Source organism: Sarcophilus harrisii, chromosome 3, assembly GCF_902635505.1.
Source record: "Sarcophilus harrisii chromosome 3, mSarHar1.11, whole genome shotgun sequence".
Taxonomy (NCBI): domain Eukaryota; kingdom Metazoa; phylum Chordata; class Mammalia; order Dasyuromorphia; family Dasyuridae; genus Sarcophilus; species Sarcophilus harrisii.
The window spans coordinates 592,825,697-592,838,818 of record NC_045428.1 but is presented as its reverse complement, the minus strand read 5'-3'; the positions used below and the strand labels follow the sequence as shown (position 1 = coordinate 592,838,818).

Sequence of the window (13,122 nt, the reverse complement as noted above, 5' to 3'; positions counted from 1 at the left end):
ATTAATCCACATACCCTAATTTGTTCAGCCATTTCCTGATGAATAGATATTCCTTCAATTTCCAATTCTTTGCCACAACAAAAAGGGCTGCCATAAATATTTTTCCATCTTTAAATGGTCATTTTTGGACCTAGTAGTGGAATTGCTGGACATGAACAAAGATAGCTCTTTGAGCACAATTCGAAACTGTTCTACAGAATGGTTGGGTCAATTCACAACTTCACCAACAATGCGTCAGTGTTCCAATTTTCCCACTTCCTCTCCAACATTTATCCTTTTCCTTTTCTGTCATAGCATATTAGCCAATCTGACGGGTGTGAGGCGGCACCTCAGTTTTTAATATTTTCATTTCTCTAATCAATAGTGATTTAGAGCATTTTTTTATACGACTATAGATAGGTTTAATTTCTTCATCTGAAAACTGCCTTTTTATATCCTTTGACCATTTATCAATTGACTTATAAATTACAAATGTATAAATAAATTATAAAATATAATACTATAATATATTATATATAAAATATAATGAATAATATAAATTTGACTCGCTTCTCTGTCCATTCGAGAAATGTGGCTTTTATCAAGGGAAAAGGAACACTTGTTTCCCAGCTTCCTGCTTTCCTTCTGATCTTGGCCGCATAATTGGGCCAGCATTTATACGATATTTACTACGGGTCAGGAGTTTTGGTAAGCCCGTTTCAATAATTTTCTCTTTTAATCCTTCCAACAGCTCTGGAAGAGAGAGGTGCTACTTTTATCATCCCCATCGTGCAGATGAGGAAAGTGAGGCAAGCAGTTTAAATACTTGCTCAGGCTTACATTGCTAAGTAAGTAGCTGGGGTCGGATTAGAACTCAGCTCCGTTCCGGGACAAGAGCCCAGGCCAGTGAAAATGCCAGAGGAGGCACGGGGCAGTGTGGTGTGTGAGGACCTCAGAGGACTTGGGCGGTTGTGTGGGTGTGACACGGCTGGAAAGGCAGGTTTGAGAAGGGCGGGGAGTTTGTTCCACCCTGGGGGTGATGGGGAGCCAGTGAGAGGCAGAACTGTGCTTCAGGAACATCAGTTTCAGGGTAAGACGAAGGATGTCTCCTGGCTCTGGCAGTCTGTGTTTCCTCAGACCTCAGTTTCCCCATCAATTACAATTTCTGGAGGCTGCACTCTACGCTCTCAGGCTCCAGGTCCTGCATCCCGGCGTAGGTACCAGCTCTGAACACATCTCCCGCAGCCCCGCCCCCTCACGTCCTGACTGGCACCAGACATGACCAATAAACGAGAGAGAAAGGAGGGATGCGTGTGGTTTCAGACGGGAAGTCCTTTTCGCCAATGAGAAGAGAGCACGGCAAGCCGCGGGGTGGGGCTCACAGAGAGAGCTGGGGGGTGACGGAGGAGGGCGGGATCAAAGCCGCACCTGCGCAGTAAGAGAACCCATTTACTTGGCCCGGTGGGCGGGGATTTCCTGGGATGGAAGGAAGAACTGACCAATAAAATCCCGGTGTTGGAATTCACTGGGACCAATGAAAAGAGAGCAGTAGGGGAAGGGGCCGAAGGAAAAAGCGAGACTGACGGAAAAGCCGACCGGAACTCCTCCCTTTCCCTGGGTTCATCCAAGAGACCCGCCTACAGGCCGAACTTAGCTAGACGGGTGGTTAATGTAACCAATACAAACCTGGTGGGACGCACTTCTTCGCCAATGAAACACAAGCGCGGTGAGGGCGGGTTTTTCCGGATGGGCGGTCATAGCGGCCAATGACACTCTGGAAGCTGACTCCCTTAGACCAATGAATGCTGGAGGACGTCGCGGAGGGGCGGGGCTGGACAAGTGGCAGTTGAACGGCGGAACCGGAGGCGGGTGACGCCGGCCCTCGGAGTGTTGCGGGGTGAGGGGTGCTAGGTGGGGAGGGGGCCTCGGGGGTCCCGGAGCTCGGGCACCTGGGCGGCGGAGGCCGACGGCGCTGAGGCAGGGAAGCTTGCGATAATGATCTCGGGCTCGGCGGGGCCAGGGACCACGGTCGGGGTTTGATGGGATAGCCTCGCGGATAGCAGGACTCCGCCTCTCTAGCGGGTCCCTGCTTCCTTGGTGCGCGCTGCACGCCCGCTTCTGTGGAGCAGCCGGCCGACGCCCAGTAGGTCCCTGCTCACGTATGTGTCGTAGCCTTGGCTTCAGGTCGTAGGTGCTCCCGGCTACCTTGTAGTGGTCCCTGCTCACGTGTGTCCTTGTCGTTAAATAGCAGGTCCTCCCTTCCAGAGAGCAGATCCCGGCTAACTTGTAGTGAGTCCCTGCTCACATGTGTCCTTGTTGTTAAATAGCAGGTCCTCCCTTCCAGAGCAGATCCCGGCTAACTTGTAGTGGGTCCCTGCTCACATGTGTCCTTGTTGTTAAATAGCAGGTCCTCCCTTCCAGAGAGCAGATCCCGGCTAACTTGTAGTGGGTCCCTGCTCACATGTCTCCTTGTTGTTAAATAGCAGGTCCTCCCTTCCAGAGAGCAGATCCCGGCTAACTTGTAGTGGGTCCCTGCTCACATGTGTCCTTGTTGTTAAATAGCAGGTCCTCCCTTCCAGAGAGCAGATCCCGGCTAACTTGTAGTGGGTCCCTGCTCACATGTGTCCTTGTTGTTAAATAGCAGGTCCTCCCTTCCAGAGAGCAGATCCCGACTAACTTGTAGTGGGTCCCTGCTCACATGTGTCCTTGTTGTTAAATAGCAGGTCCTCCCTTCCAGAGAGCAGATCCCGGCTAACTTGTAGTGGGTCCCTGCTCACATGTGTCCTTGTTGTTAAATAGCAGGTCCTCCCTTCCAGAGAGCAGATCCCGGCTAACTTGTAGTGGGTCCCTGCTCACATGTCTCCTTGTTGTTAAAAAGCAGGTCCTCCCTTCCAGAAAGCAGATCCCGGCTCACTTGTAGTGGGTCCCTGCTCACATGTGTCCTTGTTGTTAAATAGCAGGTCCTCCCTTCCAGAGAGCAGATCCCGACTAACTTGTAGTGGGTCCCTGCTCTCATGTGTCCTTGTTGTTAAATAGCAGGTCCTCCCTTCCAGAGAGCAGATCCCGGCTAACTTGTAGTGGGTCCCTGCTCACATGTGTCCTTGTTGTTAAATAGCAGGTCCTCCCTTCCAGAGAGCAGATCCCGGCTAACTTGTAGTGGGTCCCTGCTCACATGTCTCCTTGTTGTTAAATAGCAGGTCCTCCCTTCCAGAGAGCAGATCCCGGCTAACTTGTAGTGGGTCCCTGCTCACGTGTCTCCTTGTTGTTAAATAGCAGGTCCTCCCTTCCAGAGAGCAGATCCCGGCTAACTTGTAGTGGGTCCCTGCTCACATGTCTCCTTGTTGTTAAATAGCAGGTCCTCCCTTCCAGAGAGCAGATCCCGGCTAACTTGTAGTGGGTCCCTGCTCACATGTGTCCTTGTTGTTAAATAGCAGGTCCTCCCTTCCAGAGAGCAGATCCCGGCTAACTTGTAGTGGGTCCCTGCTCACATGTGTCCTTGTTGTTAAATAGGCAGGTCCTCCCTTCCAGAGAGCAGATCCCGGCTAACTTGTAGTGGGTCCCTGCTCACATGTGTCCTTGTTGTTAAATAGCAGGTCCTCCCTTCCAGAGAGCAGATCCCGGCTAACTTGTAGTGGGTCCCTGCTCACATGTCTCCTTGTTGTTAAATAGCAGGTCCACCCTTCCAGAAAGCAGATCCCGACTTCTTTGTGGGGTCCCTGCTCACATACATCCTTGTTTTTAATTAGTAGGTCCACCCTTCCAGAAAGTAGATCCCGACTAACTTGTAGAAGGTCCCTGCTTATATATATATATCATATCCTTGTTTTTAAGTAGTAAGTCCAGCCTTTCAGAGAGTAGATCCTGACTTATTTGTAGTGGGTCCCTGCTCACATATATCCTTGTTTTTAAGCAGTAGGTCCACACTTCCAGAGAGCAGATTCCGACTTCCTTGTAGTGGATTCTTGCTCACATTTATCATGTCCCTGCTTTTAAGAAAGAGGTCCCTTCTACAGAGGAGATTTCAACTGGCAGTAGGTCCCTGATTATGGATATCGGATCTGTTTTTAAGTAGTAGGTCCTCACTTCTGTAGAGTAGATTGCAACTTACAGAAAAGTATCTGTTTATGTAGATCACATTTCTGCTTCCAAATAGTAATCCTCCCTGGTAGTTCCCGACTTCTAATAGGTTCTTGCTTATTTCACACCCTGTTTTTAAGTTGTGGGTCCTCCTATATAATAGATACCAGTGGTAGGTTATGCACATCACATCCCGTTTCTATCCCTCTCTTCTATATAGTAGGGCCCGGCTCTGTAGTAGCCCCCTGCTTACGGAGAGCCATGTGCACTGCCAGGAATGGTGTCCCCACTTGGCTCCCACAGAGTGGATTGTAGCCCGCTGCCCGAGTGGAGCAGGGAGGTCGTAGGGAAGAGAGCTGGGCGCGGAGTCAAGGACATAGGAATTCAGACTCACTTTCAGCAAGTCTGCCTCTGTCTGCCTCGGGATGGGTTGTTGGGATAAGAGTCAGTGTGTGTAAAGTGCTTTGCGCCTCTTAGAGCCATATGAGAGCTCTTATTGTCACTGGTACAGAGTTCTGCCCACAGGAGACAGTGGGAGGTTTCAGGGCTCTGGCTTGCTTAAGTCTGTGTGTGTCTCTTGCTTTTCCCCTCTGCCTTTGTGTGTGCTCCCTGGGTGACTCCGGGCTGTGACTCGGGTGAGAGGGCCCAGAACGCCTCTGAAATCAGTTGGAGACAGGAGAGAAAGGATGGAAAAGGGGAGGGGGAGAGCAGCGACGGGTGCCTTAGGAAGATGTGGGGAGCTGCGCGTGGACAGGTAGAAAGCAACGGGGCCAGAATATGGGGAGGTACCAAGAGGGGAGGAAAAAGCTGTGGGGGCGGGGGACGGCGGGAGCCGGGGGTACGGCGGGAGCCGGGAGGACGGGCGCGGCCGGCTGGGCAAACGGGCCCAGGGAGAACATGCCAACTGACGCTCTGTGATCCGACTTTCTGTTCCATGTTCTAAGTGGGCTGTTAGTCGTGACATCCAATGATCTCACACTCCTTCCTACTTTGGGTAGGAATAAGGAATTGGATAATCATGAGAGCTAGCAGTGCACTCGAAGCTCTGCAAAGGGCTATACACGGTTCATCTCATTTGATCCTCAGGAAAGAGGCACTGTGATTGTCCCCATTTTACAGATGGGGAAAGAGAGGCAAACAGGCTCAATGGCCCAGCTTACACAGCCAGGAAGTGTCTGAGGCTTGATTTGAATGCGGGTCTGACTTTAGGCTCAATGCTCTGTGTACTCTGGTGCTTCCTGCCTGCCGCTTTTATCCCTTAGATTCTAGTCTTTTTTAGCTTCTACCTGTTCTGTTCTAAGCCCCCTCCCGGCCCTGATACCCCCTGTTTTAGGGTCTCTTCCAGCTCTGACACCCCCTGTTCTAGGGTCTCTTCCAGCCCTGACACCCCCTGTTCTAGGGTCTCTTCCAGCCCTGACACCCCCTGTTCTAGGGTCTCTTCCAGCCCTGACACCCCCTGTTCTAGGGTCTCTTCCAGCCCTGACACCCCCTATTCTAGGGTCTCTTCCAGCCCTGACACCCCCTGTTCTAGGGCCTCTTCCAGCCCTGACACCCCCTGTTCTAAGAGTAGCCCATGGCCCCTGCTCTCCCTGGTACCCAGCCTGCTCTTTTGCCCCCTTGCCAGGCAGGTGGAACATGGCCCAGCCGGTGGGGCTGCAGGCGGACTACACCTTCCGGGGGGTGGAGCACGTGGTGCGCTTAGCTGTCAATGGGGAGGTTCTGGAGCTCGAGGTGGAGGACAGAATGACCACCGACCAGTGGCGGGGCGAGTTCGATGCGGCCTGTGAGTGTCTGGGCACAGCAGGGTGGGGGGCTTTCCAAGGGAGCCTCTTCCTCTTCCCCTTATTTGACCCTAGGGCGGAACGTGAAGGAAATGAAAGGCCTTTGATTGAATTCTGGGAGCCTGGGCCCGCATCTCTTTGCTGCTGCAGACCCCCAGACCCTTTGGGCAGTGAGGTCCAAGGTCCTCCCCACGTTGGAGACATTCTCCCAGTCCCTCGCAGTGCTGATGTTCTGTGGCTCCCCAGCTCTCCCCCCCTAGGGCACAGGCCAGAGACCTTCCCTCTCCCTTGTAGTCATCGAAGATCTGACCCACAAGACTGGGAACTTCAAGCAGTTCAGCATCTTCTGCAGCATGCTGGAGTCGGCGCTCACGCAGGTGAGGGGCAAGGCCTGGGCAGGCCCAGAGAGCTGCTTCCTGTTCTGGGGGGGGGACACCCACGCCCCTGAGGGGGACAGAGGGGGACGTGGGGCTGCCATCAGGAGGTGTGTCAGAGGGGGACAGAGGGGAGGGCCGCCATCCAGAGGTGTGAGGGGGGTGTGGGGGCATCCAGTGTGTGGGACATGCCCAGTGGGCTCTCCCCTCCCTCGCAGAGCAGTGAGTCTGTCACCTTAGACCTGCTGACCTACATGGACCTGGAAACCCTTCGGAACCGCAAGGTGGGGCCACGGCCCGGGCCCCCGGGCCCCCGCTCTGCCCAGCTCAACTCCAAGCGTTACCTCATCTTGATCTACTCGGTGGAGTTTGACAGGTGCGGGCAGCCCCCTCTCCCCGTGGGCCTCCATCCCCTCGGGCCCAGCGCGCGTGTCCGACTCTCGGGAAGGGTCTTGGGGCTCCCTCGCTCGGGTTTCAGGCTCCGAATGGACAAGAGGCCAAATGTGGGCCCTCAGTCGCTGGCTGTGAGGTCGTCAGAATGGGGACATTGGACGTGGAAGCCCCCAAGTCTTTCCCCCTCCAGTCTCTGACCCTGGGGACCTCTCTGAGCTCCATTCCCTCCTCTGGAAAAAGGCCTGATAAATAATAACATCCCATCTCTGGGGTTTGCTGTAGCGAGGGCAGCTTTTGTCATTTCTGGGGGCCAGGGGTGGGTGCGGGGAGCCCCCCAAATCTGAGGTGGGTCTCTGTCATCCCCCAGGATCCACTACCCGCTCCCCCTGCCCTACCAGGGCAAGCCCGACCCTGTGGTCCTTCAGGGCATCATTCGGTCCCTGAAGGAGGAGCTGGCACAGCTCCGGTCCCGGGATGGGCGGGACGCTGAAATCCGCCACCTTCGGGAGCAGTGAGTGTTCTGAAGCCTGGGGAGGGGGCGGCTGGGGGGGGGGCCAGGGGCACCCCAAGCTGTGCCATCTGTCGGGGCCCCGAGATCTGGCCAGGCTGGGGAGTCTCCATGGAGTGGGCCTCCGCCTCTTAGGCTGACGCGGGCGGTCACTGAGAAGAGGGAGCTGGAGGTGGCCCTGGACCGGGCCCGGGAAGAGGCCGGGAGCCGGGCCCCGACTCATCGGGAGGTGGCCGTGCTCAAGGCCATGGTGGCCAACCTGGAAGAAGAATTGAGGCGAGAGCGGGGCCAGCACCACCGGACTGCCGGACGTCGGGGCCAGGAGTGCCGGCGACTGACACAGGAGGTGGGGGGTGACGGAGGGGCTTGGGGGGAGGGGTGGAAAGAGAGGGGGGGATGAGGGGAGGAGGAGGGGAGAGGATGGAGAGGGGAGAGGGAGGGAAGAGGGTGGGGTTGAAAGGCGGTCCAGGAGTGGGGCTTGCCTGACCTTCAGGGCCTGTGTTCCCCCCTACCCCGGTGCCGTCCCCCCCAAGCTGGAGGAGGTGAAGTCGTCGGAGCGGAGCCTGCGGGCCCGGCTGAAGTACCTGTCCAGTGAGCTGGCCCAGTACAAGCAGGGGTGAGCGGTTCTGCCAGGGAGGTGGGGAGGGCTCCGGGGGGGCAGAGGCGGCCAGACTCAGTCGGGCTGTGGCCTGTCTCCCCAGGAGGCGCACCCCGTCCTCCCGACTGTCTCCCCAGCCCCGGAAGGAGCAGCGGCGAGCGGCATCTCAGGAGAGGGCGGCGTCCTGGGGCCGGGGCCGCCCCCGATCCTCGTCCCAGGAGAGCGGCCGGGGCCTGACCCGCCCCTCGCCCTCCCCCCCAGGTGTGTGCCCCCCCCCCTGCTGCCCACCCCACATGTGGATCTCTGCCAGATCCGGGGAGGGGGGAGGTTTGGTCAGGTGTTGGTCAGCGAGCCTCCTCTGCCCTTGGTCCCCAGGCATCCGGGCGCCGCGCTTCGACCCCACTGCCTTTGTGAAGGCCAAAGAGCGGAAGCAGAAGGAGCTCAAGTTGAAGAAGTGAGTGGCCCTGTCTCCCTCCCTGACAGACCCGGTGGGGGGGTCTTGGGAGGGTGTCGGCCCCCGCTTAGCCTGGCTCTGGTTCTGGGGGCCCTTCCTACTCCGGGGCTTGGGTCAGGGCTGGCATTTGCAGCTTGTGCCGCATTCCCCCTCCTGGGCCCCACGAGAGAGACGGGGCCTCGGCTGGGGTCACTGCCTGGGGCCTCCAGAGCCCCCACGGCCCCGGGCCACGCTCTCCAGGGACCCGGCCTGGCGCTGGGGGCATCTCCGCTCAAGCTGTGGTCTCTTCTCAGCCTGACGCCATTAACCAGACAAGTGTGTTTGGGAAGCGGCCAGGAGGTGCCGTGGCCAGAGCCCCGGCCCTTTCCCTGCCTGCCTCAGTGTTATCATCTGTACCATGGGGATAAGAGCAGCCCCTCCTCCCGGGGGCCTTGGGAGGAGCAAAGGAGGTGGCGCTTGCTGGGGAGACCAGCCTTCCTCCCGCCTTGCAGGGGTGCGCTCCTTTGGGGCCCGGCCCTCGGTGGGCCCCTGAGCTGGCTTTTATTCATGTTTCCTGGTTGTGTCCCCCCGTGTGGTGGAGCCGCCTCCACTTTTGTCTTGGGGTCTCCAGTGCCCTGCTTTGGTGGGCACTCAGTCCATGTTGACTAAAGCAAGATTTCCTCCCCTTCCCTCAGCCAACAAAGGAACCGGAGGGGCCCCGGGGAAGGCTCGGGGAGCTGGGGTCGAACCCGGGTTCGTAGCGCATGCCCAATGTCGAGAGAGGAAGGGGCCCTCAGGGGCCGCACACGGAGCTCCTCTGGTAAGGGAGGGGGGAGGGGGAGCCGGAGCCTCTGCTGGGTGGGAGGGGGCATGGAGGGAGAGGAGGCCAAGGGAGGGCCTGAGCCCCTGCTGGGCCGGAGGGGGATGGGGGCCAAGGGGGAGCCCCTGCTGGGCCAGAGGGTGGGACGTCAGGGACCTGGCTCAGGGGCTTCTTGGGAAGGCCGGCCCACTAAGCCCCTGACCGGCCGGCCCGCCCGGCCGTCTCCTTCCCTGCCCCAGTGGAGAGCTTCCGGAGCCGTCACTCGTCGCTGAGCTCCGCCAGTGAGTTTGAAGATTTCAGCAATCCAACTTCTCGAGGGTAAGGTGGGGGATGGGGGGGGGTCTGCGTGTGGGGGAGGGGTGTGCATGTGCGGGGTTCCCACCCAGGAGCCTCGGAAACCCCTGAGGCGAGGCCTGGGGGAGCCCGGGCCACCCCCAGCCTGCTGCTCCACTTGCTTCTCTCAGGCTTCGGAGGCAGCCCAGGCTCCGGAAGCCTCTGAGTCCCTCCTCCTGGAACGGCTCTGGGGAGGTGAGTAGGGGGCTCAGGAAGCTTGGGAGCCTCCGTCCTCCAGGTCCTGCTGAGCTCTCCCTGCTGCGCCCCGTGGCCCTGGGGCCTGCTGGGCTTGGGGCGGTGGGGAGCAGGCCTGACTCCTTGGGGAGCCTGCGAGGGTGTCGGGCTTGGAGGCCTCAGGGGGAAGGAGTTGGTTTGTGGGTGAGGGGGCAGGACTGGGGCCTCTTGGATGGTCTGACACCAGGTGTGGAAGCTGGGGGGTCTCAGGGGGCTTTGGGAGCAGCTGAGGCTGGCGGGTGCTGGGAGATCCTGCCCTGCCCCCGCAGATACCCCTGCTGGACGGCGGCCACAGAAGACGCCAGACTAGCAGCACCCCGACCCCAAGGGGCCAGACCTTTGGCAAAGGTGAAGTCCCGGGCCCGGGCCCCCTCCCCTTTCCTCCCTGAGAGCCAGCCATGATTCCCGGGGTGGGGAAGGGTGTCCCCCTAGACTCAGGCCTAAAACCTTCCCAGAAACCCCTGTGAGGACTGCCCAGAGCCAGCCCTCCCTCCCCTCCCTGCAGAAAACACATTTGAGGAGCCGTCGGCCGACCTGTCTGAGATCGATGCCCGCCTGCAGGCCCTGCAGGAGTACATGAACAGGCTGGATACGAGGACGTGACCCCCGGGAGGCCTGGGGCCCCTTCTTCCCCAGAGCCCCCAGCAGTAGACCTGAACTTGGGGGGCTCAGCCCTGGTGCCAGGGAGTGAGGGCCAGGAGGCGTCCGTGTGTCTGTGTATGTGTGTGTGTCTGGGAGGCGCAGGGGCTGGGGGGGCAGAGCATGTAAATAAAGGGGTTGGTCAGTTTCCCTGCCTCGGTCTCCCCCTCTTCTGAGCTGCTGTGCTCTGAGCCCTGGGCTTTGGGTGGGGGGGAACAGCAGGGCCCAAGGGGGAGATCCTGGTTGCCTCTGTGACTGGGGCCGGGTCTCCCAGGTCAACAAGCTCAGTAAAATGGGGCGGCTGATCCCCCTCACACAGTGACCATTGGGGAGAACGTCCAGGAGACTTCCCACCAGGTTGGGGAAATGAGGCTCCTCAAGGGCCCCCAGCATCAGTGCCCAAATCACAGAGCCCCCAAGCTGCCAGAGCCTCAGTAGCTTTATTCTGGGGTGTGGGGGGGGCAGACTGGAGCCGTGGCCCCTCACTCTTGGTAATGGGGCCAGTCCTGCAGCTTGCTGTAGAGCTTGTCCCCAGGGGAGGCCGTGCGCTGCACGTCCCGGTGCCCTTTGATCATATACTGGGGCAGGAAGACGCTGTGCATCTGGCCGCAGCGGAGGAGGTTCTGAGCGGCCCGCAGGGCACGGGGGGCGGGCTCTCGATCTGAGGGGACAGACGGTCTGGCTCAGGACCCCGGGCCCAGACACCCCAGCTCTTGGCCCCCAGTGCCCTTGCCGTCCCTGGCCCATCCCTTCCCAGGGACCCAGGGTCCGGGGCCTCCCCGGTGTCACTCACTCATGAAATTGCCCATGAAGCTGATCCCTAGTGAGATGGGGTTCCAGGTGGGGCCCGAGTGGTCTCCCTTGATGGACCACCCTCGGCCCTCATAGATTTGCCCGTCTTCCCCAATCAGGAAGCTGGAGCCAGAGAGGATTGATGTATCAGTAGGGCACCCAAATGGGCCTCCCGAGAGCCACTGGAACTGCCAGGCTGTGGGGCCCCTTCCGTGGAGTCTCCCCTCTGCTCCCAGATCAGCCCCCCCCCCCAGGGAGTCTCCCCTCAGCTCCCACATCAGCCTTCCCCCAGGGAGTCTCCCCTCAGCTCCCAGATCAGGCCCCTCTTACTCTGGGGACAGCTTTCCGGACATGGAGGCCCCCTCCCCCCTCCCTGCTTTGGCTGTGCGGCGGGCCAGGGTCTGGGGCTGGCCCAGGGGGCCTCACTTGTAGGCGATGTCACACCAGCCCAGGGTCTGCATGTGGTAGTTCTGGATGTTCCTCATCTGCTGCTCGCACTCCTGGGGGGAGAAGCAGGGCTGGCCTGCTGTGTGGGAGACCACCACATACTCCAGGGGCAGGCTCAGGGGCTGCAGGCACCGCGAGGGCAGGGCCCTCCACTCGGATCTGGGCACGATGTCGGGGCAGCCAGGCAGCATGTTCTCTGGTTCCGGTATCCCCTCCCCCAAGGCAAGGAGGGCGGCCAGGAGCAGGACGGGCCGGAGAGCCGGCTGTGCCATCGGGCCTGGGGACCAGGGGGATCAGAGAGCCGAGGACGCTGGGGCGCAAGAGGAGCTCTCCTGGGCCTGGGGGGGCCGGCGCTTTATCACTTGCTCCTGGGGGGAGGGGCAGAAACAGGATCTTGGAGCGATCCTGCCCTTTCCTCAGCCACAGGGGCCTTGCATCAAACTCCCGGCCTTGCCCCACATGTGATGGGAACTCAAGCCACAGGTTCCTGTTTTAGGCTGGGGAAAGGGGGTGGGCGGTCTTGGTGGTGGCAGCCGAGAAGGGGGACAGCTTTTCAGGGTCTGGGGGGGGTTTCCTCCCCTCCCACTCCCTTCTCCCTGGCGCTGTCAGGAGCCTGGCCCTGGCCATCCCACCACCTTCCTCCCCCCACAATCGGTAGCTGTGATCCCAATGGCGCAGTCCGTGCAGTGCTCCTCTAGAAGGCCTGCAGTTCCCTGTATTAAAGCAAACATTTTCAGGGAGTACCCACAATGGGCCAGGATGACAGCCCAAAGCTAACCGGGGCTCAGGAAGACTGCGCTCTGCTGGGGGGGTGGGGGGTCCTAAGGTCAGAGCTACACGAGATCATGTGGACAGTGAAAGGCTTTCTGCGGGAGATGTGCCTAAAAAATTAAAAAACGAAAAACAAAAGGAATGCAAAAGTCAGGGAGGATTCAAACCGTGTGACAATGGGTATATGTTACTGCATGTGCTTTGAAGGAGGTTCCAGAAGCATGCATTATGCTCCTACTGTGTCCCAGGCAGACACATAGGTGAAACAGGCCCTGACCCCAGGGAGCTCATCTTTTATATAGAAAAATCAGTCTCAAACATCCAAGTGGTTTTTAGGGGAAGGACACTATCCCTGGGGGATCTGCTCTCTGTGAGGGAGGAGAGATTGCACTTTAGAGATTGCCTGGTCAAAGGTCCGGAGGTGGGGATGGGGATGTCCCGCACAGGGATACAGGAGCAAGCCGGGGAATTGAACTGCTGTTGGGGAATCCTCCGAGCCAGGCAGATGAAGGAAGGGCCCGCGTGAAGCAGGTTCTCAAAAGTTGTGGAAAGATGCGGGGTAGGGTGGGGGTGGGAGTGGACCAGGTCTCATCAGAGTTCAAGTTCTGGGAGCTTCTACATAATGTTTGGCCACAGGGTGATGGGATTTTTTTTTTTTTTTCAAAACAGGCATGGATAATTAACATTAGTCCTGGCAAAACCTTTTTGTCCAATCCCTTCCCTTCCCTCTACTCTCTTCTCTAAATGGCACATAATCCAGCATATGTTAAACATGGTAAAATACATAAGTTAAATCTAATATATGCAGACAGATTTATACAATTCTCTTGCTGCATAAGAAAAATCAGATCAAAAAGGAAAAAATGAGAAAACAAAATGCAAGTGAACAAAAAGAATGAAACTCCTATGTTGTGTCCACCCTCATTCCCAGAGTCCTCTCTCT

At 58.2% G+C, this 13,122-nt stretch overlaps 2 protein-coding genes across 8 annotated transcripts; one reads left to right on the top strand and one right to left on the bottom strand.

The window, feature by feature from the left end:
• The first annotated feature begins 1,449 nt into the window (after positions 1–1,449).
• On the top strand, positions 1,450–10,317 carry CCDC61 (coiled-coil domain containing 61). Of its 7 annotated transcripts, none has more exons than XM_031963875.1 (14): positions 1,451–1,876; positions 5,685–5,839; positions 6,132–6,214; positions 6,430–6,587; positions 6,972–7,115; positions 7,248–7,458; positions 7,646–7,728; positions 7,814–7,971; positions 8,086–8,164; positions 8,839–8,963; positions 9,203–9,281; positions 9,428–9,491; positions 9,800–9,878; positions 10,036–10,317. In XM_031963875.1, the coding sequence occupies exons 2-14, from the start codon at positions 5,692–5,694 to the stop codon at positions 10,131–10,133; spliced, it is 1,509 nt and encodes a 502-aa protein (XP_031819735.1). In that variant the 5' UTR covers positions 1,451–1,876; positions 5,685–5,691; the 3' UTR covers positions 10,134–10,317. The 7 variants fall into 7 exon arrangements, with proteins under 7 accessions (XP_031819736.1, XP_031819735.1, XP_031819732.1 ...); XM_031963872.1 differs by having other exon boundaries at positions 5,681–5,839; XM_031963873.1 differs by lacking the exon at positions 1,451–1,876 and adding an exon at positions 1,877–2,122 and having other exon boundaries at positions 5,681–5,839.
• Positions 10,318–10,590: 273 nt separating this feature from the next.
• PGLYRP1 (peptidoglycan recognition protein 1) lies at positions 10,591–11,765 on the bottom strand. The gene is made up of 3 exons (XM_012545760.3): positions 11,388–11,765; positions 10,963–11,084; positions 10,591–10,830 (listed from the first exon to the last, which is right to left on the bottom strand). Exons 1-3 carry the CDS (start codon positions 11,678–11,680, stop codon positions 10,652–10,654), a joined length of 594 nt encoding a protein of 197 aa, XP_012401214.1. The 5' UTR covers positions 11,681–11,765; the 3' UTR covers positions 10,591–10,651.
• Positions 11,766–13,122: the final 1,357 nt, after the last annotated feature.

Bases quoted from the DNA above. Each gene is read 5' to 3' on its own strand.
- PGLYRP1 (XM_012545760.3), bottom strand. From the start codon at position 11,680: ATGGCACAGCCGGCTCTCCGGCCCGTCCTGCTCCTGGCCGCCCTCCTT. The intron at 11,085-11,387 runs GTGAGGCCCCCT...CTCTGGCTCCAG, and splicing joins TGGTGTGACATCGCCTACAA to CTTCCTGATTGGGGAAGACG. The intron at 10,831-10,962 runs GTGAGTGACACC...CTGTCCCCTCAG, and splicing joins CTTCATGGGCAATTTCATGA to ATCGAGAGCCCGCCCCCCGT.
- CCDC61 (XM_031963875.1), top strand. From the start codon at position 5,692: ATGGCCCAGCCGGTGGGGCTGCAGGCGGACTACACCTTCCGGGGGGTG. The intron at 5,840-6,131 runs GTGAGTGTCTGG...TCTCCCTTGTAG, and splicing joins GGGCGAGTTCGATGCGGCCT to TCATCGAAGATCTGACCCAC. The intron at 8,165-8,838 runs GTGAGTGGCCCT...CCCTTCCCTCAG, and splicing joins AAGGAGCTCAAGTTGAAGAA to CCAACAAAGGAACCGGAGGG.